This window comes from Mauremys mutica, chromosome 5 (assembly GCF_020497125.1).
Source record: "Mauremys mutica isolate MM-2020 ecotype Southern chromosome 5, ASM2049712v1, whole genome shotgun sequence".
Lineage (NCBI taxonomy): Eukaryota > Metazoa > Chordata > Testudines > Geoemydidae > Mauremys > Mauremys mutica.
The window spans coordinates 69609231-69630211 of NC_059076.1; the positions used below are offsets into that span (position 1 = coordinate 69609231).

Consider the following 20981-nt stretch of genomic DNA (forward strand, 5'->3'; position numbering starts at 1 on the left):
GAAATCACAGAAAAACTCCTCCTCCTTTGCATGTGTCAGTCCATTATTCCACAGGCAGCTGACTCAGACTGGTGGAAACAAAACCCTACTGACCCTTCTGTCACATTTTCTTTCCTATGACCAGGAACTTGCCTTCTGAAAAGCTGTTGACCAATGTTGGGATACCTACTCTGAAGAGAGCTGCAGATAGTTCCTGACTACACAAAGACTCACATTCCTAAAATCATACAGTAAGCTTGCTAGTAGTTAAATGTCAATACTAAGTGTTGATAAAGAGGTTTCACTATTTTATTTTTAAATAGGAAATGTTCATTCAGTCTTAATTTATACAGACTCTTATAGCAGGAGCCAGAAGCAGCCTAACTCTTTACATTATAAAAAAAATTAAGAAAAAAAAAATCCCAAACACCCACCTTCATTGTTTGCATCAGAATTTTGAAATTTTCCAGGGAGAAAGCCCTGTAAATCACCCTTCATAAGCAACTGATGTTTATTAGCCAATTTTCTCAGATAATATATCTGATCATACCTGAATAACATAACATTAGCCCAAGGTTAAAACAGCAGCAGAGATCTAAAAACACCCCATACCTTTCCTACAGTTTAGGAGTAGATCCTACTCTCTCCAAACTTTTCCTAGTTCCCTGCACAATGCCCATTTACTGCCAAAAGAGCTAACTTGTAGATCATTTTTAAATAACTGAAATCAAACCACAGCAGAAACTCTTGTCTTGTCCTGTAATTCTTTAGAGGACAAAAATCTTGAAATCTAGTCAGTTTAAAATAAAATGGGAGAGAGTTTCACTGGTGCAACCCCACAATAAAAAAATCAATGTTTGCAATTTTCAAACTTTTTCTTTTTTGGGGGGGGGCGGGGGGGGGAAGAAGGGGAAAGTGCTTCTCCCCCATTGCTGTCCAATTCCCCCATAAACAAGAGGGGAAAATGGACTACAGTGAAAATGACAATAGAGCAGCAGTTCTCAAACTTTAGCAACCTGAGTACCCCAATTTTTATTTAAAATCTTTTGTAGACCCCCAAGGCCCCCACTCAGCCCCAGGCCCCGTCCCTACACCATGCCTTCCCCCAAGACCCCTCCCCCCCCTTTCCGCCCCCTCCCCCCAACACACCCTGTCCCCGCTCCTCCCAGCGCCTCCTGCACGCCACTGAACAGATGTTCCACAGCATGCAGGAGGCGCTGGGAGGGAGGGGGAAGAGTTGATCAGCGGGGCTGGTGGCCCCAGACATGATTCATTGACCCCCTGGAGTACCCTCACAGACCCTAGTTTGAGAAACCCTGCAATAGAGAAATGCTGTCAAATGCACAAAATAAAATAAAAAAACTGTGATGTTTCATTTACAGTTATGTTGAATGTAACTTGTAAGAGAAGGTAAAATATTCATATATGCATGATTTGAAGTTTGTGTCCCTTTAAGAAATATTTTCATTTACAAGTATACCTCTGAAGTGTCTTATTGAAAACTCAGTTTTATAAAAAACTAAGACTTTTTTCCTTGAAAGTATTAGAAGTATGGTTAATTATTCTAGTATTACATATACCGTCTGTTAAATACAAGATACACAGGTTAGGTGTTAAAAACATGCAAAAATAGATAGCACTCTTTAGTTTAGAGTGTATCAAAGTAACCTAGCAAACATTATTTTACAGAACAAACTGCAATACAATATAATAGCTTTTGTGTTTCACACACCTTTCCTGCTGCATGCCGATCTCCTTTAAAAATGATGCTTTCCTCATTTACTGGAGGTAGGCCTTTCAGAGACTCAATTATTACTAAAATACAAGAAGATTTAAAACATATTAACCTTTAAACATGTATTTACCAAATTATTTTAACAAGAAGCAGTAATTGCAAATAATAAAAAGCATGTTTAATTATGAAACAGCATTAAGTAATAAAATTTGTGGATGAGACACCCATGCACATTTGTCATGATATATATATATATATATACACACACACACACACACATACACACACACACACACACACACTAAACTATTTTTCAAATAAAGTTTTACCTTTACACATATAATATATCAAAATACATTTTTGTTTGCAGTATCAGCATTTTAATAGACAGCCAAGAAACCCAAGAAAGCACAATAACTCCAAGGTTATATAAAACCTCTCTTGCAATACTGCAAGAATAACACATTGACGGAGATTCTAGGTAGGTAGGAAAAGTTATGTACAGGACCAATATTTATATTTGACCTTCATAGGGGAGGGAGGAGAGTGAGAAGAAATTAATTCAGATAGAAATAGAAGAAGGAACTGAAGAAGGGGGAAAGAGAACAGTTTCACATACTAGGAGGCATCATAGGTAGGCAAAACTTGCCTTCTGGCCCAAAACATAATGTGGATCCCCTGAAAGCTTCTTGTCTTTCAGATGAAGGCAGTGGGATCATATGAAAAAGTAGCAAGTCACTAGTTATCACTAAGTATAATTTGACCCTGTCAAGTTTGTGGAGAAAGTGGTTTGCTGGTTTAGCTTTACTTTTGGATGCAATCATTCTGAAGACTGAAGTTATGTCCTGGACTATGGTCTCTGAAACATGCTAAAGTGTGTTGGTTTGTTGGGTGGGTGGAGACGAGTTTGTTTTGGGTAATTTTTAGTTTGTTTGTTTTAAAGAAAACAGTTTGGCTAACTACAGTGATAAATCCCATATCAGAATGAGCAAATATTCCAGATTAAATGCACAACAATTGCATTGCACTCAACCTCCACCATCGTCCCCCAGCCCAAATTGTCATACAGAGTTTAAAAGAAACAAGACATACCAGTTCCATGAACACAGCAAAAGTTGTTAGTTTGTTCTTGCTTCAAAGATACTGGGCCTTTGAAGCTTAGCTGAAGTGAAAATACTTGAGCACACCTGCACTGCTAATGTCAAAGAATGGCTACTGTATGTATTATCAAGATATTTATAACTATTTTAAAACCATTATTTACAATTTTAAAAACCTTCCTCAAACGTATTATACTCAGTTTGAATGACAGGACCAACTGTATCACCTGGCAGCAGATGTGTTAACACAGAGGTGGGCAAACTTTTTGCCCCGAGGGCCACATTGGGGTTGCAAAAGTATATGGAGGGCTGGGTAGGGAAGGCTGTGCCTCCCCAAACAGTCTGCCCCGCCCCCATCTTCCCCCTCCCACTTTGTCCCCAGACTGCCCCACAGAATCCCAGACCCATCCAATCCCCCCCCCCGCTCCTTGTCCCCAGACTGCCCCTAACCACCACCCCCGGAACCCCACCCCCATCCAACCCCCATTCTCCCTGTCCCCTGACTGCCCCAACCCCAACCCCATCCACACCCCCACCCCCTGACAGCCCCCCTGTAACTCCCATGCCTATCCAATCACCCCCTGCTCCCGGTCCCGACTGCCTCCCCCAGAAACCCTGACCCATCCAACCTCCCCCACCCCCTGTCCCTGACTGGCCCTCCTGGACTCCCATGCCTATCCACCCCCCTGAATGTCTGCCCCATCCTCCCTGTCCCCTGACTACCCCCTGAAAACCCCCACTCGCCGCCCCCTTACCATGCCGGAGCCAGCCACACCACCACGCTGCCCGGTAGGAGCAGTGGGCCAGAGCGCTGGGGGCCCAGTGCGCTGGGGGCCCAGTGAGCTGAGCCTGTGGGGGAGGGGGGACAACAGGGGAGAGGCTAAGGGCTAACCTCCCTGGCTGGGAGCTCAGGGGGTGGGCAGGATGGTCCCGCGGGCCGGATGTGGCCCGCAGGCCGTAGTTCGCCCACCTCTGTGTTAACAGCTTCTCTAAAAGAGAGTCACAAGAATCTTTTATAATTAAGTGCTCTTCAATCTAAGTATAGGTGTCACCACCAGCTGCCACTATAGTTTATAATATATATTATAAGTAGGGCCCTACCAAATTCACGGACCATGAAATCTGGACTTTTGTGTGCTTTTACTCTATACTATAAAGATTTCATGGGGGGAGACTAGTGTTGCCCAAATTGGGAGTCCTGACCTGAAAGGGAGTTGCACGGGGGTCACGCTATTGCCACACTTACTTCTGCGCTGCCAGGTACCCCACTCTGAAGGCAGCGCCCCGCCAGCAGCAGCACAGAAGTAAGGGTGGCAATACCAAGCCACCCTTACTTCTGCGCTGCTGCCTTCAGAGCTGGGCTGCCAGAGAGTGGCGGCTGTTGACTGAAGGCCCAGCTCCGCAGGCAGCAGCACAGAAGTAAGTTTGGCAATACCATACCATGCCACCCTTACTTCTGCCCTGCTACTGGCGGCGGCTCTGCCTTCAGAGCTGGGCTCTCAGCCAGCAGCCACTGCTCTCCAGCTGCCCAACTCTGAAGACAGTGCCACTGCCAGCAGAACTGCAGAACTAAGGGTACCAATACCGCAAACCCCACTATAATAACTTTGCGACCACCCCACAACTCTTTTTTCAGTCAGGTTCTCTACAATTACAACACAGTGAAATTCCAGATTTAGATAGCTGAAATCACGAAATTAATTATTTTTAAAATCCCATGACTGTGAAATTGACCAAAATGGACTGTGAATTTGGTAGGGCCCTAATTATAAGTTATAAAATTTGAACATAGCTGTTAAAATACGATGTTAGTCTCCATGTGGCTTGAGAACTGCTTCCTACAGGTACTGCTAGGCAAAGTTCTCCAGCTTCAGTCCACTGAGCACACCCACATCAAAGTGGAACACACGGCTGCATCTACCTGAAGAATTATTAACTTTGTATGTTTTAAATTATGTACAAGTGCCATGGGCTTCAGGATAGTCACTCCTTGTTATAAGATTGAAAAAACAGTTAAATGACTCAGTATGAACACATGTGAAAGGCACTGCCTTGTCCCCAGGGAAGAGGAAGGTTGCTGGAGCATTTGCAGAAGATAAGGTGTGCAGCAGTTGAGTGCTAGAAACTTACTGCATGGGAAAAAAAGAGGGGAGGCTGCCTGTAGGAAAGTAGTGCTCTGCAGAAATGGATGTAGGTCTAGGCCAAATTCTCTCTCTGGTGTTTGTGTTAATGCTTATAATCAAAAATTAAGTTATCCTTTGAAGACCGAACTGTGGATACATCTGTATTTTGTTTCTACTGAGTCAGTACATCTCAGCTACCAGTACATTTTTTTTTAAATAATGCTACCATCTTTTTTTAAGCCTTTTAAAAAGGTCATCCCAATATCCTGCATTGGGGTAATCCTCCCTTCCAGCAAAGAACTACACTTGTCAGAAGGGAAGCTCAGATGTGCCAAAACACTATGGCATGGAGGTTATAACTTGACATTACATTGTCGCTATAAATATGGAAGCTTTATGGCTTCCACACAGTGTTGCTGCTAAAGCTAATTGTAAAGTGATTAGATTCCTGACAGAGAGCTATAATACTCCATAATTGATGGGAGCTTACTAGAGTGGTATAATTGAACAGGCACTGAGCAGTAGCTTTTTTTTTTTTTTTTTAAACACTGATTATGGCAATCTGTTCTAGAACATTTATGATTCTGATAGAACCACCTCAAAAGGCATCTGGGATTATTTGTTTCTAAGAATTGGTAGCAGATAGTCTAAAAGCTAAAATTAAGACAACAGTATAAGAACTAGAATAAATGAGGAAAAAAGTTCCCTGGAACTGGACTTATAGCATTTCCTTGAAAGAGTTATTTAGGATGGTGGGACACTAGCCCCTCTAGGGGAAGGACCATGCAGACAGGACAAGCTATCTCAAATATTAATACATTATAAAAACTGCTTCAAAGTCATTGTTCTAACATACCTATTCCTTTAAACACATACACAAAAAAATCTGCTGTTTTGAGCACATAGTTTGGTAGACAGGAAATAAGTCTACTGGATTCTTTTAATTACATTTTTAAATGTATTTTCATCTTTGAGGAAATGTAAGTTTATTCCTTTTAAAAAAAAGTTGACTGTATTCAAGGGTTTTGTTTATTTTTGCTGCTTTACTGCACAGAAGAATTTAAAGTCTGTTCCTTTATTCTAGCAGAAATTAGCGTTGATAGTTGCTGGCCCACAGAAACTCAATGGGCTTCTTGGGCACACATTAAGGAATACTAAATCCAGACTGAAAGGTAAATTGTCCCCTCGAGGCAGCATAATGCTCACTTAGACATTCTCATTGTCTCATCACCATTAGTGTAGTCTCGATCACTTAGGCCTTGTCTACACTGGCAAGTTTCTACGCAGTAAAGCAGCTTTCTGCAGCGTAACTCCAGAGGTGTACACACTGCCAAGCCACTTAGTGCGCAGAAACTGCACAGTTACAGCGCTGTAAAAAACCCACCCCAAGAGGGGTACAGCTTTCTGCACCAGGGGTACAGTGCTGCGGTGCCAGTGTAGACACCCTGGTCGATAACAGTGCTGAGATTGGCCTCCGGGAGGTGTCCCACAATGCCTGTTCTCGCCTCTCTGGTCATCGGTTTGAACTCTACTGCCCTGCCCTCAGGTGACCAACTGTAAGCCCCTCCCCTTAAATTCCTTGGAAATTTTTGAAAGTCCCTTTCCTGTCTGCTTGGTGATGCTTGTAGTGATCTCAGCGCATCTTTCCAGGTGATCCCCTGCTTGGGGCAATGTCAAGCTGCTGGGGAGAGGAGGCTGTCCAGTCCCAGCTGTGTTCCAGCTGTAGGAATTATACCACCTATGGACAGATTTCACAATGCATGACAGAAAGGGGCCATGATGGGGAAACACTGCAGTTCAGGGTCAAAGTGAAGGAGCTGTGGAACGCCTACCACAAGGCGTGGGAGGCAAACCACTGCTCCGGTAATGCACCCAAAAGTGGGCTGCTATTCCTGTCTGGAAGCCAATTACCCAACCGCTATAGGTCCACTGCCAACCAGTTTGGAAAGTTAACGGTGGGTAAGGTGATGGCGGAGGTTTCTGAGGCAATCAGGTGTCTGGTTTACCCCAAGGAGACAGGCATTAAAGATATTCCTCAGAAAATTACTGATTTTGACGGAATGGGGTTTCCTAACTATGCCAGGGTTATTGAGGGGACTCAAGTGCCCATAGTTTTCCCTTCTCAAGGACCACACAAAAGGTACTACTCCATTGTTATACAGGCACTAGTGGACCATAAAGGCGTTTTTATGAATGTCAACATGGGCTATCCAGAAAAAGTTCACAATGCCAAACTGTACCCTTGTTTCAGAGGCCCTGGCAAAAAGGTTTAATTAGCAGCTTTAGAATGGCTATTGAATGTGCTTTTGGCAAATTAAAATCACATTGGAGGTGTCCACAAATCCATTTGGATGCCAGTGTCATCAAAGCTGTCTACATTATTGTCACTTGCTGTGCTCTTCACAACCTTTGTGAAGCCAGAGGTGAGCCATTTCCCCCTGAAAGACCTATGAGAGCAAGGGTACACTGGAACATAACCCTCAGCTACCATTGCAGGAACTGGTTGCACCTGGGCAGCAGAAGTCAGGGGTGCTTTGTGTTCTCACATTATGGACTTTAATGTCCCCATGGAAGAGGGGGAATAGTACCTGTATAAAATGTGCTTGGAGGGGAGTGGGCTTGATTACCATGCAATACAAGTCAATGACACAAATAATGAATTTGGTGAGGGGGAGGGGGTAGCAGAATGGCTGTACAGACCATATTTATTGAAATACAAATCGCTGTACCTAGCTAAAAACTGCTTCCTCACTAATGCTTAATTGCTCCTGAACATGTTTTTAGCTGTATTAATTCAAATCATGATTGCAACATGTAATGCAGTGATAGCAATAAACTTTCTTGAAAACATAACATGCTTTATTTGTAAACATATCTTAAAATATTAAAACACTCAGTCTTGGGCAGGCCAGCTGCCATTATAAAACCACACACACAAAAAAGGGCAGGAAATAGTTAATGCCCAACACAATCTATTTCTACATGTCCCCTGGCCCCACATTCTCCTTTCCGTTCTTTACATATTTTTCCCTCTCTTGGTAGCAGAGGCAGCGGGTGGAGGTTTCCACTGGAAAGGGGTTGAAGAAGGAAGGCTGCCTGGCGTGTAGCTGTCCTGCCCCACACCTCATGACTCCTGAATGCACAAACTGCCCCAACATGGAGATATCCAAGCTACTGCAGGTATGTTGCAGGGTGATCATACCATGGCGTGGGGGAGGCAGCAGGAGCTGGTGCTCTTGCAGTCATTATGGACAGGAGTTGCTGAAACAGTTCTTTCTGTTGAGCTCTGTCCTCTTCCCTTAGGTGCCATTCCTGTTCCAAGAACAGTTTTGCAAGTGCCTGCTCCGTTGCTGAAACCCGGTCTTCCACTTGGGCAGCGAGCCTTAGTCTTTCCTGCCTCCTGTCAGCATGCCTTTGTTCCAGTCTTTCATCCCTTTTCTTCTGGTACTGGACCTGCTGGTCTACCCTCTCAAGAGCACCAACCATAACATCATCGTGGAAACGCTTCCTTTCGGAATCGTCCATGAAGATACATTGGGCCAGGGATCGAGTTCCCGAAGAACAGTAGGCAACATAGCTTGAGGGTCCTGAAATAGGACAAAGAAACAAGAGGGTTACTGGCTAAACTAGCTCTGTGGAGGAGCACAGAACTAATGATTGTGGAATCTGAAGGACAAATAACATTTCTAAAGTGAACCAACACATATTGTGAGGGGTATACTTCAGTCCTCATACTATCTCCGGACATAGCCTTGTTAATTGCAGTGTGAAGTGCAGAAACAGTGGTCAGTTTAAAACTATAATCTTTTTCTGTTTCAAAAAAAAAATTATAACTAAGTGCCATATTCAGGGGGCAGAAAGGGGCATAGTGCCTTTGCCGGAAAAGGCTTTTTCTGACATTTCAGGCCTTTCATATTTTGGAAGACAACTGTTTTTGTGGTGCTCTATTGGCAGAGGGAGATGTTATTCCAAGCTGGTGGATGTATACAGCTCATGTATCCAAACAAATAGTGACTGAACAGCACATCTGTGAGTGGAGTGGATTGGTCAGCTGTAGAGGGGGGGGGGCTGGAAAATATGCCTTTCCCCACAATGTAGGTAACTATCTGGAGTTCCTGCTTCAGGAAAAGTTTGCAGCTATTAGCGGCCAGGATTGAGTCAGAATCTATGAGGGAATTAACACGATGCTGTGTTAACAGCTTGCACTGTTATTGAGCTAAGTGCTGCATGCAAACACGCTGAAATCTGCAGTTTTTCTCCACCCCATATCCGACAGTTCTGGGGGGGAAAGAAACAACACTACACTCACACTTTGGAGACATGATTTTGTGACCTGCAGACTGCATGGATTACCTTTAACTGAATGGACTAGATTTGGAAATAGAATACTGTTTCCCAAACACACACACACAGTTCACTGTTTACAAGTGGCTCAATAGACCCAGGAGAAGTGATTAAAGAGTGGCAAAAGGAAAACAAGAATGGCCCTAGCAGACATCTGTGACATAGTTAAAATAACCTTTTCAGCTGTCTATGAACATTTGAAATTCCAAGTCACCATTCTGAACTCCTTTGGGGGGGGGGAAGACAGAAGACATCTAGGTGCTGTTACAGATTAGTAACTGAACGCCGGTAAGATTGCTTCTTACAGCAGAAATCTCTCCCACTAATGTAATAATAAACTTTACATTTGAGTCACACTTACTGGCCTCTGGGGTAGCTTCTGTCTCCACCAGGTTCTCTGCAGGTTTGTCAGTGGGCTGTTCCTTGTCAGGGGTGGGAAAAGGTGGAAAGAAAACAGTTCTTCCAAGTATGGTCGGAGAATTTGCTGTTGATCCTGATCCACAGCCTGCTCTGGGACTTTTTTCCATTAAGAGAGAGTCAATTCAAGCTGCTCACTGAGAGCCTGCTGCTGGTTCCCATCAGTTCCCATGCTGCATTCAGTGGCCAGCAGGGGATACCCCTGCTGACCAGGTTGTCATGAAGCAGAATTAGCTCTGTGCTGGGTGCAGTATCCAAAACTGGAAAGACATCATAAAATGGGCATGTTGTTGTTGAGTTGCCTGAGGTTCGGTTCTTGTCCCTGGTCTTCCACTACTCACTCTTCAGCCTCTTAATAAGCAACCTGCACTGATCACTTGTCCAAAAAATCTGCAGAGCTGTCAGTTTAAGCTATCTCCTGGTACGCATAGTCAGACTTGATGCCTTTGCTGAAGTCCACAATTTTACTGGCCTCATGCCAGAGATTCACCAAAATCTGGTTGTGCTCTCATGACCATGAAGCAGCTTGCTTTGCAAAAGGTTTGATCTGTTCGCTCTCCATTGCAAACCCAGAAGGCTCTCTAACAGTGTACTTAGACTGATGATCAGAAAAAAATGGGTAATGCTGAACGTGAGCTGCTGCCGTTTGCAAACTGGGGGTGGCTTCTTGTTTTCAATAGAGTGGGACAGAGGGGACGAAGGCAGTTATCTCATGGAATTGTGAAATACTGGCTAACTCTGACTAATTCCCGGGACCTCAGTCAAGCAGGGCTGCGTATACACTGCAAAGCAATAGGGCTCGGACCCTGTATCCTGGCTTGTCTAGAGTGAAGACCATTCGGCCCTGCATGGTCCTGTGACCCTGGATCCAAACCCTAGGTTAGCACAACTGCAGTGCAGATGCAAGAAGAGTCAGGCTGGAGCCCAGGCTCAAGCATGGGCTTCCATTGCAACGTACACATATCCAGAGACAAATACTGGGAGACAACATAGATCTCAGAAGCGAATGGAATCTTGGGACCATTAGTCCTACCAATATGGACTCTGACTTAGACTTTGTTTTAACCTTAGACTTGCTCACCTAATGTCTGCCACATGTTCTATTCCAGTTGACTAATAAATGCCATCTTGTTTTGAAAAGGCTGCCTGCTTCAACTGCACATACTTTGCTGGTTGCATTGCTTTCAGAAGGTACAGCCTCTCTCAGGAGTCTCATTTCAGTTGAGCTTGCTGTTGAAAGCTACAGTAAGAAGCAGAGTGTGCTGCAGCCTAAAAGTTCAGACTCCGAATCAGGGGGTTGCATGAAAAAAGTATGGTCCCTTGGGGCCTTGCACACTGAAAGGGTTACTCTAATCCCTTTAAATCTGACTATATTTTACTTTCCAGTGCACTACAGATTTTTGTATTTATGATGCATTGTTACATTGTAGACAATATGAAGTTGAAGGTTTTGCTAGTGTGGAAGAGAAAATGTAGACTTTAGTATCCAGAAGGAAAGAGGACAGTTTGAGATTGTGGGATAAACAAACCAACTGAAGATAAGGCCACAGGGAGAAAGCCCATTCCCAGAGAATTAAAGGGAAACAAAAACAGAGGTACAGAGAGTTAGTGACCTGCCCATGCCTCACAGCAGGTCAGTAGCAGAGATGAGAACCTAGGACTCCTGATTCCAATTCTTTATACCATGATACCTTGCCTAAATTATGTGAAATGCTAATGGCTAAAGTGATAATTGAAACAGTTGACTCACATTGCCATTATAATGTTTCAGAACTGACAATCAATTGAAATTACTGGGCCAGTTCACACCTCGCAACTATTAAATAAGGTAGTCTGCAGACTCAGGGCATGGGACAAGCTCATCACATAGTGCCATGAACATGGCTTTCCTCATCCAAAAGTTCTGCAGCCACTGCTCGTCATCCCAGACGTGCATCACGATGTGACCCAACCACTCAGCGCTTGTCTCACAAGCCCAAAAGTGGTGTTCCACTGTGGTCACCACCTCTGTGAATGCCACAAGCAATCTCATGTTGTAGCTACTAAGCATGGCAAGATCAATGTCGCACTCCTCTTGATTTTGTAGTTTAAGGAGTAACTCCACTACCATTCGTAACATGTTAGTGAGAGCAAGCCGCGTGCTGGTCAACAGAGCCCTGAACAGCCAGAGAACAGGACTACTAGAGGGGCACAGCATGGGGCCTCAAGGATAAGGGATGCCTTGAGGTAGCAATTGGAAGCTGAAAGCCACTAATATTTGTTGCTATGCTTGTAATGCTAGAAGGCGATTGGTGCAGACAATGAAATATGTGGGTTTAACACAATTCTGTTGCTTTGCAGGGCTCTTTTTGCTTTCAATTAATAGAATAAAGATTGCTTTCAAACCAACACAATTCTTTTATTAAAATACAACCAGAGGAGAGACTCAAACAAACAATAAAAAAACCCACACATCAGTAGGGATGGGGATGGGGGAAGGGAAGGTCCCAAGAGGAGGAGGGGTCCCGGGATGGCTACAGGTGTGTGTATGTCTAGGGATCATATCCTGGTTTGTCCTGGTCATATCCTTCTCCTTTGGAGTACAATGCAGCAGGTACTGTACTACAGCAGGGCCAAACTGCAGAGGGCAGGCGTTGAGTGCAGTGGGTAGTCGGAGTCCTCAGTGCTGGACTGTGAGGGGGGAGGAGTGGAATGCAGCAGGTACAGACTGGAGCCAGGAGGTTGATAACAGTGTATTGGCAGTGTCAGGGGGTGGGCATGGGAAAGAGTTTTGCGACAGCAGCTGTAGGGAAGGGAGGGCACACACGGAGCTGCTTGGTTTGAAGAGCTAGTATTGCCTGGAGCATGTCTGCTTGGCACTCCATAACCTTTAAGAGCCGCTACGTAGATTCATTCTGGCATGCTGCGTTCTCCTTTCAGTCCCTCTTCTCGCTATCCTGCCACTCCTTCAATTCCTGTTTCTCGGCAGTGGAGTGCATCATAACCTCACGCAGAAACTCCTCCTTAGTTCTTCTTGACCGCTTTCTAATCCTGCACAGCCATTCAGCAGTTGGTAACAAAGATGGAGGCTGGGCTCCCCAGGTCATCTCTGTGAAGTTTAAACACAACGTTTTACAGAAGCAATATTGTTTGCAACAGAGAACATTGATTCAGTGATTTAAAACACAGTCTTCACTCACACACCTGTCACTAACTGGCTGACGCCAGGCAAGCACCCATGAGCCACAAGACCCCCAAAATGGTGAGTAGCTGCAGGGCCAGGGTAAATCACTCTTCCCCGACCCTGCTGTACACTGGGCACATGGCTCTTGGGGAGAGCAGGACTATGGGGGGGGGCTGATAATCATTCCTGTCCCCACACTTTCCACAGGATGTGATCCTTATGGACAATATCTCGCTGCTGAGGGTGAGCAGGGAATCAAGGGAGGGTCTTCTCCAAGCCTGCGGCTTCCGCCCTGGCCCCTATGTGGCTCACCTGTGTGCAGCAATGGTATCCCCCCCTGTCCTCCTCCCCGTGATGGCACAGTGATACGGGAAAGTTACCGCTAATGGGGCAAGAAATAGAGCAGCTCTGCCAAAGAACCAGCGGGTTGCCCAGTATCTCGAGTGTTTCCTGGAGATCTCTGAGGGAGATTCCCATGAAGTGAGGGAATCAATCAGCAGCCTGTTCCGTCACTCAGACTAGGCATGTGGTGGGAGACAAGCCTGCTTTCTGCAACCCTCCTGCCCCCAACAACTTGCTTCAGCAATTCCCAAAATCAAATCCACTTACCAAGGGCCTCCTCTTCTGTTTCCGCTTCGCCAACATCCGACAGTTAGCTAACCTCCTCCAGGGTAGCTAACATCTCCTGGCTGCATCCACCTCTGAGTCATCCTCTGCCTCTGGGTCTCCCTCCCCCTCCTCGTCCAAGATTTCCTCCTCCTGGCTCAGTCCACTCTCAACTGGCATGTGAGCCACCGAAGTATCCACAGTGGTCTTCGCAGCGGAGGTGAGGTCGCCACCAAGTATTGTGTCCAGCTCTTTGTAGAACTGGCAGCTTGTGGGTGCATTACCGGAGCAGTGGTTTGCCTCCCACGCCTTGTGGTAGGCGTTCCACAGCTCCTTCACTTTGATCCTGCATTGCAATGTGTCCCGGTCATGGCCCCTTTCCATCATACACTGTGAAATCTTTCCATAGGTATCATAATTCCTACAGCTGGAGCACAGCTGGGACTGGACAGCTCCCTTTCCCCAAATGTTGATGAGGTCCAGCAGCTTGGCATTGCTCCAAGAGGGGGATTGCCTGGTGCATGGAGCAGGCATGGCTACCTGGAAACGTGCTGAGACCACTACATGCATCACTGAGCAAACAGGAAGGGAACTTTCAAAATTCCAAAGGAATTTACAGGGTGGGGCTGACGATTGGTCACCTGAGGGCAGGGCAGTAGAGTTCAAACTGATGACCAGAGAGGCGAGAACAGGCATTGTGGGACAACTCCCGGAGGCCAATCACAGCACTGTAATTGACCATGGTGTCTACACTGGCACCACAGTGCTGCAGCCCCAGCGCAGAAAGCTGTACCCCTCTCGTTGGGGTGTTTTGTTTTTTTTAAAGTGCTACAACTGCGCAGTTTCTGCACATTAAGTGGCATGGTGGTGTGTAATGTGCGGGAGTTACAGCGCAGAAAACTGATTTACTGTGCAGAAACTTGCCAGTGTAGACAGGGCCTCAGGAATACACCACCCATCCCTGCACTGGTTTACATTTGGAAGGTTCTTTTGAAGTCATAAGGACTATAAAACTTAGGCCATATTTTTCAAGCCTGTAAAGTCAGGCCACATCTACATTAGAGAGCTTACAGTGGCACAGCTGTACCAATGCAGCTTCACCACTGTAAGATCTCCCATGTAGCCACTCTATGCCAACAGGAGAGAGCACTCCCATCCACATAATTAAACCACCCCCAACGAGCGACGGCCACAGCTACATTGGCAGGAGAGTGTCTTGCACTGACATAGTGCTGTCCACACCGGCACGTCTGTCAGTGTAACCTGTCACTCAGGGGTGTGTTTTTTCACACTTCTGACATAAATCATACCGACAAAAAAGTGTAGACATAACCTCAGTCTCTTAAAATTTCATGTACACAACTAAATAAGTGACCCTCAGGAAATAAGTGACTGAAGAAAAGAGATTAGGCCCTACTTTATTCCTTTTACTTCCAGAGGATCTGTATCACGGTTACTATCCTTCCAAGTGAGGACAACTGAACTCAACTTTCTCCCAAGATTCATTCTGACTCCTTTGAACAGCTAGAAAATGCAAGGGGACTGCGTGAACAGCTCCTTCCTTTCTCCCAGTAACTTCTATTTGGAACCAAATTTAAACTGTGACAGAAGAGGTTGTCAGGTTCAAATTCATTTAAAAAGAAAAAACAGCAGGTTTCCTTCCCTATATTACCAACAAAAATTTAGATTCAAATACATTTTAAGTGATCTAATTTATTTTTTGGATTTCACTCGAACAAAAAGAAACTACTAGTCAATTTCAGGCTTGTTTAAAATGAGTTTCAATTCCTGGTTCTCAAAGGTGATAGGCTTGTGAAACAATTAGGTCTGAAATATTTTTAAAGGAATAATGTGCTCCCACAAATAAGCTTTAAGTTAGTTTTTTAAACAAGATTTCATAGAAACATTTCTTTTAATGTCATGTGCTACAGAAGTACGATTTCACAAGATCTACATTTGGGATCTAGGTGGACCTGAAATATCCCTTTAATATATACTGCCTGTATCTATGCTTTTGTCCACTATACTTCACAATCCCACCTGGGCTCACCCTGCAACCAGCGCAAACATGAAACACTTCCGCATTTTAGTCATGCTCTATCCCAGGGATCGGCAACCTTTCAGAAGTGGTGTGTCGAGTCTTCATTTATTCACTCTAAGGCCTGGTCTACACTAGGACTTTAAATCGAATTTAGCAGCGTTAATTCGAATTAACCGCTCAACCGTCCACACTAGGAAGCCGTTTAATTCGACCTAGAGGGCTCTTTAGTTCGAATTCGGTACTCCACCCCGACGAGGGGAGTAGCGCTAAATTCGACATGGGTATGTCGAATTAGGCTAGGTGTGGATGCAAATCGAACTTACTAGCTCCGGGAGCTATCCCACACTGCACCACTCTGTTGACGCTCTGGACAGCAGTCCGAGCTTGGATGCTCTGACCAGCCACACAGGAAACAGCGATGCAGAGCTCTCCAGCAGAGGAGTTCATGTAATCTCTGAATAGAAAGAGGGACGCAGCATAGACTGACCGGGAACTCTTGGATCTGATCGGTGTGTGGGGCGAGGAATTTGTGCTTTCGGAGCTGCGCTCCAAATAACGGAATGCAAAGACCTACGAGAAGGTCTCCAAAGCCATGAGAGACAGAGGATACAGCCGGGATGCAACGCAGCGCCGCGTGAAAATCAAGGACCCCAGACAAGGCTACCAAAAAATCAAAGCGGCAAACGGACGCTACGGAGCCTGCCACCACTGCCCCACCAGCGACCATGGACTCTGACGATGGGACAGTGTCAACGGCCAGTTCCTCGGCGATGTTCGCGGATGGGGAAGATGAGGAAGGGTTTGTGGAGGACGAGGCAGGCGACAGCGCTTACAACGCTGGTTAGATCCCCTACCAACCCTCCCAGGCCGTTAACCCAGACCCTGAATCAGGGGAAGGATCACTCGGTAAGTGCTTTAACCATGTAAACTTTTATTCTGATCTTGCTCGGAGACTCCTGCATCTAATTAGGTGTCACCGTATCTTTACTGAATGCTGAAGATAGATGCGATGGTGCAGCACTGAACACCGACATCCTCACTCCCCCCACGCTATGGATGGCTGATGGTACAAGAAGACTGATACCCATCGTCATCATCAGCCTATTGGCACATGGGGCAGTGCAAAAGGACTGGTAACCATGCGTACTAGCATCTGTGAGGTCGACCAAGGGCGCCTGGCCCTAATTTTTCCTGGTAGATGGTGCAGTATGGCTGGTAACCGTCCTCATCATAGCAACAGGGGGCTGAGCTTCATCAGCCCCCACCCTTCATGTGTAAAGAAAAGATTCAATTGCCCCTGGACTAGCAGCAGGATGCTGGGCTCCTCTCCTCCACACTCCTGAATGTCCTATCTGGACTATCATAGCAACTGGAGGCTGCCTTCCACTCATTTCTCACTAACAAGGCACTGTGTCTTATTGTGAATAGCATTCAGCTCATAATCTATGCAGGATCTGACACAGAGAAGCTGTGCTCTCTGGTTCTCTGATACAGTGGTTCTCTAGTACACTTGCCCATATTCTAGGCAGGACTGATTCTATTTTTACATACCAAAAAGGAGGGATTGACTCAGGGAGTCATTCCCAATTTTGGCTTTTGCGCCCCTGGCTAAGAGCAGCCAGGGGCACTTATGACAGCAGCAAATGGTGCAGTGCAAAACTGGTAACCATGCCCATCTTATTACCAATTTATGGTATGGTAGATGGTACAGTATGGCTGGTAACCATCTCTGCTATCATGCAAAAGCAAAAGCATGCTGCTGTGTAGCGCTGCTGGACCGCCTCTGTCAGCGGCATCTAGTACACATATGGTGACAGGCACAAAAGGCAAAATAGGCTCCATGGTTTCCACGCTGTGGCATCTGCCAGGGCAATCCAGGGAAAACGGGCTTGAAATGATTGTCTGCTGTAGCCGCGAAAATGGTGTTTGCCCCATCAGGCACTGGGATCTCAACCCAGAATTCACAGAGACAGACTACACTGTGTTCATTGTTCGCCAAAATTTATCTTTGCAAGGAATTCACTCCCTTTTCCCATCACACAGCTTGTCTCCAGACCTGCCACAGCAACCCCCTCACAGAGGCTGGCAAAGATTAGGCGGCGAAAGAAAAAGACAGGGGACGAGATGTTCGCTGAAGTTATGGGGTGCTCCCAAGACGAGGCGGACCAGCAGAGCCAGTGGAGGGAGACCCTCTCTCTGTACCAGCGCTCACACAGCGAACGGGAGGAGAGGTGGCGTGAGGAAGACAAGCAGTCGACTCAAACGCTGCTTGGACTAATGAGGGAGCAAACGGACATGCTCCTGCACCTTGTGCATGTTCTGCAGGACCTCAGGCAGGAGGACAGAGCCCCCCTGCAGTGTATCTGCAACCGCCCTCCCCCGCCACAAAGTCCCATACCCCCCTCACCCAAAATAACCAGAAGGAGGGGCGCCAGAGGCCATGTAAACTGTCACTGCACCCCAGCAGAGTGCTCAAGTACCGAAAAGCTCATAGCCTAATTTTTGAGAAGTCCTTTCCTTCCCGCCTCACCCAAGCCCCCATCCCAGTTTCATCCCCTAACTGTCTAGTTGATAATAAAAAATACTTTTCTGTTAATTACTTTTTCCGTCATGTTCTTTTAGAGGAGACTGCGTTTGAAGGGGGGGGAAGGGGGTTGGTAATTTGACAGGACAATCACCTTTACCAGGGTACAGACATGGGGGCAGGATCAGCAGCACGTCACACACACACTGCAGTCAGTACGCACCCCGGTCGGTATGGGAGGTGGTTTGCAGGTTCTGTGTGGGTGGGGGGGTACGTGACTTTGTAGCGGGGGAGGAGGGTTACAGATCTCATGCAACGGTCCCTGTCCTGGACCACAGAGCCACGCAGCAGAGGAATCTATATCCGTCCTCCCCCGCCAAAAGGCCACATAGCCCACGCACACAGAGTCCCAAAAAGGAGGGATGGCAGGCTCCGTTGAAACATCCAGTCCGGCACTGCAGACCGCTCTGGGAGCAGGAGCCTGTCATTCCTTGAGTTTACAGGCGGTCTTTACATCACTGCACACCCTACCCAGCACAGTCCGTGTCCCAGTTTCAACCCTGTAACGCAAAGTCATCAATAAAGAAACCTTTGTAAAGTTACAGTGGAACATGTATTTTATTTTTATACGTGTGTTGGAAGTTGGGGAAGCGGGGTGGGTGGGGTATGTAACTGCAGATGCTAGTCAACAGTAACTTGGTAAAGAAACAGGGGCAGGTTCAGCTTCTCTGTAAAGAAACTGATTTTAAGTAGATTCGAAATAGTCTTGTAGTGTAGACGTACCCTAATTTAAGGTTTCGTGTGCCACTAATACATTTTTAACATTTTTAGAAGGTCTCTTTCTATAAGTCTATAATATATATATATATAAACTATTGTTGTATGTAAAGTAAATAAGGTTTTAAAAATGTTTAAGAAGCTTCATTTAAAATTAAATTAAAATGCAGAGCCCCCCGGACTGGTGGCCAGGATCCGGGCAGTGTGAGTGCCACTGAAAATCAGCTCAAGTGCCGCCTTCGGCATGCATGCCATAGGTTGCCTATCCTTGCTCTATCCTATGGCTGCTGGCACTTGCAACCAATACCTGAGTCAAGGTGCCAGGAACAACATAAGAAAAAAATGTGAAAAGGATGAACAAATGCATAGTGCAAGCACTGTGGGAGAAACAAGTGGTTTCTCTATTACCATATACTGAAGGAGAGAGGAGAAAGCATTCTGGCCTGCATTGCTATAAGACATTGAAGGCTTTCCTTCATCATCCTATATACCTTCTAAGGGTATGTCTTTAGTACCAACTACTTCGCTTTAACGTGGCTGTGTAGTTGCAGCACCAGTGCTGGGAGAACTTTACCAGCACTGTTAAAAAACTCGCCCCCACAAGGGGAGTAGCTCCCAGCGCTGGTGCACTGTCTACACTGCCACTTTACAGCGCTGAAACTTGCATTGCTCAGGGGAGTGGTTTTTTATATCCCCAAGCGAGAAAGTTTCAGCGCTGTAAAGTGGCAATGCAGACAAGGCCTAAGACAATTTAAATATAACATGTGGGACTAAAAAATTTTCTGAAGGTTTTTTAAATGTTTACAGGAAGATTAAATGTTGACATCCCAAATATTTCTGTAATTAAGATATTTAAATAACTTCTTCCAAATCATAGAGAAAAAGTTCTCATTTTAAACCTTTCACAAAAAACACAGCCACTTGACACCTCATTTCTTTGTCTATTGCTGTAATTGTGCTGTTCACTTGGTCAACCTCCTTTGGCTTCCCAATTAAGTGTTAACGTTCGGTCACTGACGGTATGTCGGGGTTCTCAAACTAGGGGTTGGGACCTCTCAGGGGGTCATGAGGTTATTATGTGAGGGGTCGCGAGCTGTCAGCATCCACCCCAAGCCCCACTTTGCCTCCAGCATTAATAATGGTGTTAAATATATTTAAAAGTGTTTTTAATTTATAAGGGAGGTCGCACTCAGAGACTTGCTATGTGAAAGGGGTCACCAGTACAGAAGTTTGAGAATCACTGGTATGTCTACACAGCAAAGAAAAACCTGCTGTTTTGTTACTGTGTAGACTTCCAGGCTCAGGCTGGAGCGCGGGCTCTGGGATCCTCCCACCCTGCAGGACTTTTCTTTTGCTGGGTAGACATACAATGAGAAACTCAGGGTCTCGTCCATTCATATATGCAGATTCTATTCAGCTCTTGATGGCTCTTTCATACTAACTCAGACAGTGACTTAACCATCCAATAGCCACAGAGGGGCATTCAGCACAAGTAATTCTACCCTAATTCTCAATTACTGAGGAACGATCTCCACTCATTGATATATTTTGCTTTCCACAATCAAATCTCTGTACAACTTCTCATGAGTGATGTACCCGAATACTTGGATGCTAATATCAAAACTCTATTCTTAAATTTATTCACCTAAATTTGGATTATTGCTGATTATGTACTCTATGTATCATATGACTTTTAAAAACAAACTCTGTATTTGTGGATAATCTAAGCACTATACCCAGACATAGACACTTTTTTCTCAACCTGTGTATTACATAATTTTTTTAACATTAGCTTTAATACAATTTTTATCTGTTCAGTAGAAGTTTGCATTCAATGCCCAACCTTCTTTTCCCTTACATTCTGCAAGAGCATGAAGTCAAAGGAAACGGAGGACTGCCTTATCCTTCAATTCTAGTACACCAATATGAAGCTTCTTTTCCAAGTGGTTCCAATTATCATGAATATATATGTACATATATAAAAATTTATTTTCATTTAAACAAAATAAGAGAACTATATCTTGCTTACCCAACTGCTCAATAATGCTTGAAACTGTCCCAAAGGGCTTCAGCTCAACATCCTCAGGCAGAATTATTGTCAAATCATCAACAGGAGGTGGTCCCTGCTAATATAAAAGTAATTAATTTTCAAAATATAATACTTTGTGGTTA

The 20981-nt window shown here is 45.3% G+C and overlaps 1 protein-coding gene across 3 annotated transcripts in view; it reads right to left on the reverse strand.

Moving 5' to 3' along the window:
• NAF1 (nuclear assembly factor 1 ribonucleoprotein) overlaps positions 1–20981 on the reverse strand; it is a 62261-nt gene that overhangs the window by 25957 nt on the left and 15323 nt on the right. For 2 of the 3 annotated variants that reach the window (XM_045019963.1, XM_045019965.1), the window contains 2 exons: positions 20839–20935; positions 1712–1794 (listed from right to left, as the gene is read on the reverse strand). In XM_045019963.1, the coding sequence (XP_044875898.1) occupies positions 1712–1794; positions 20839–20935 (180 nt within the window). The remainder of the gene's footprint in view (positions 1–1711; positions 1795–20838; positions 20936–20981) is intronic. The other variant, XM_045019964.1, reaches the window with a different exon arrangement.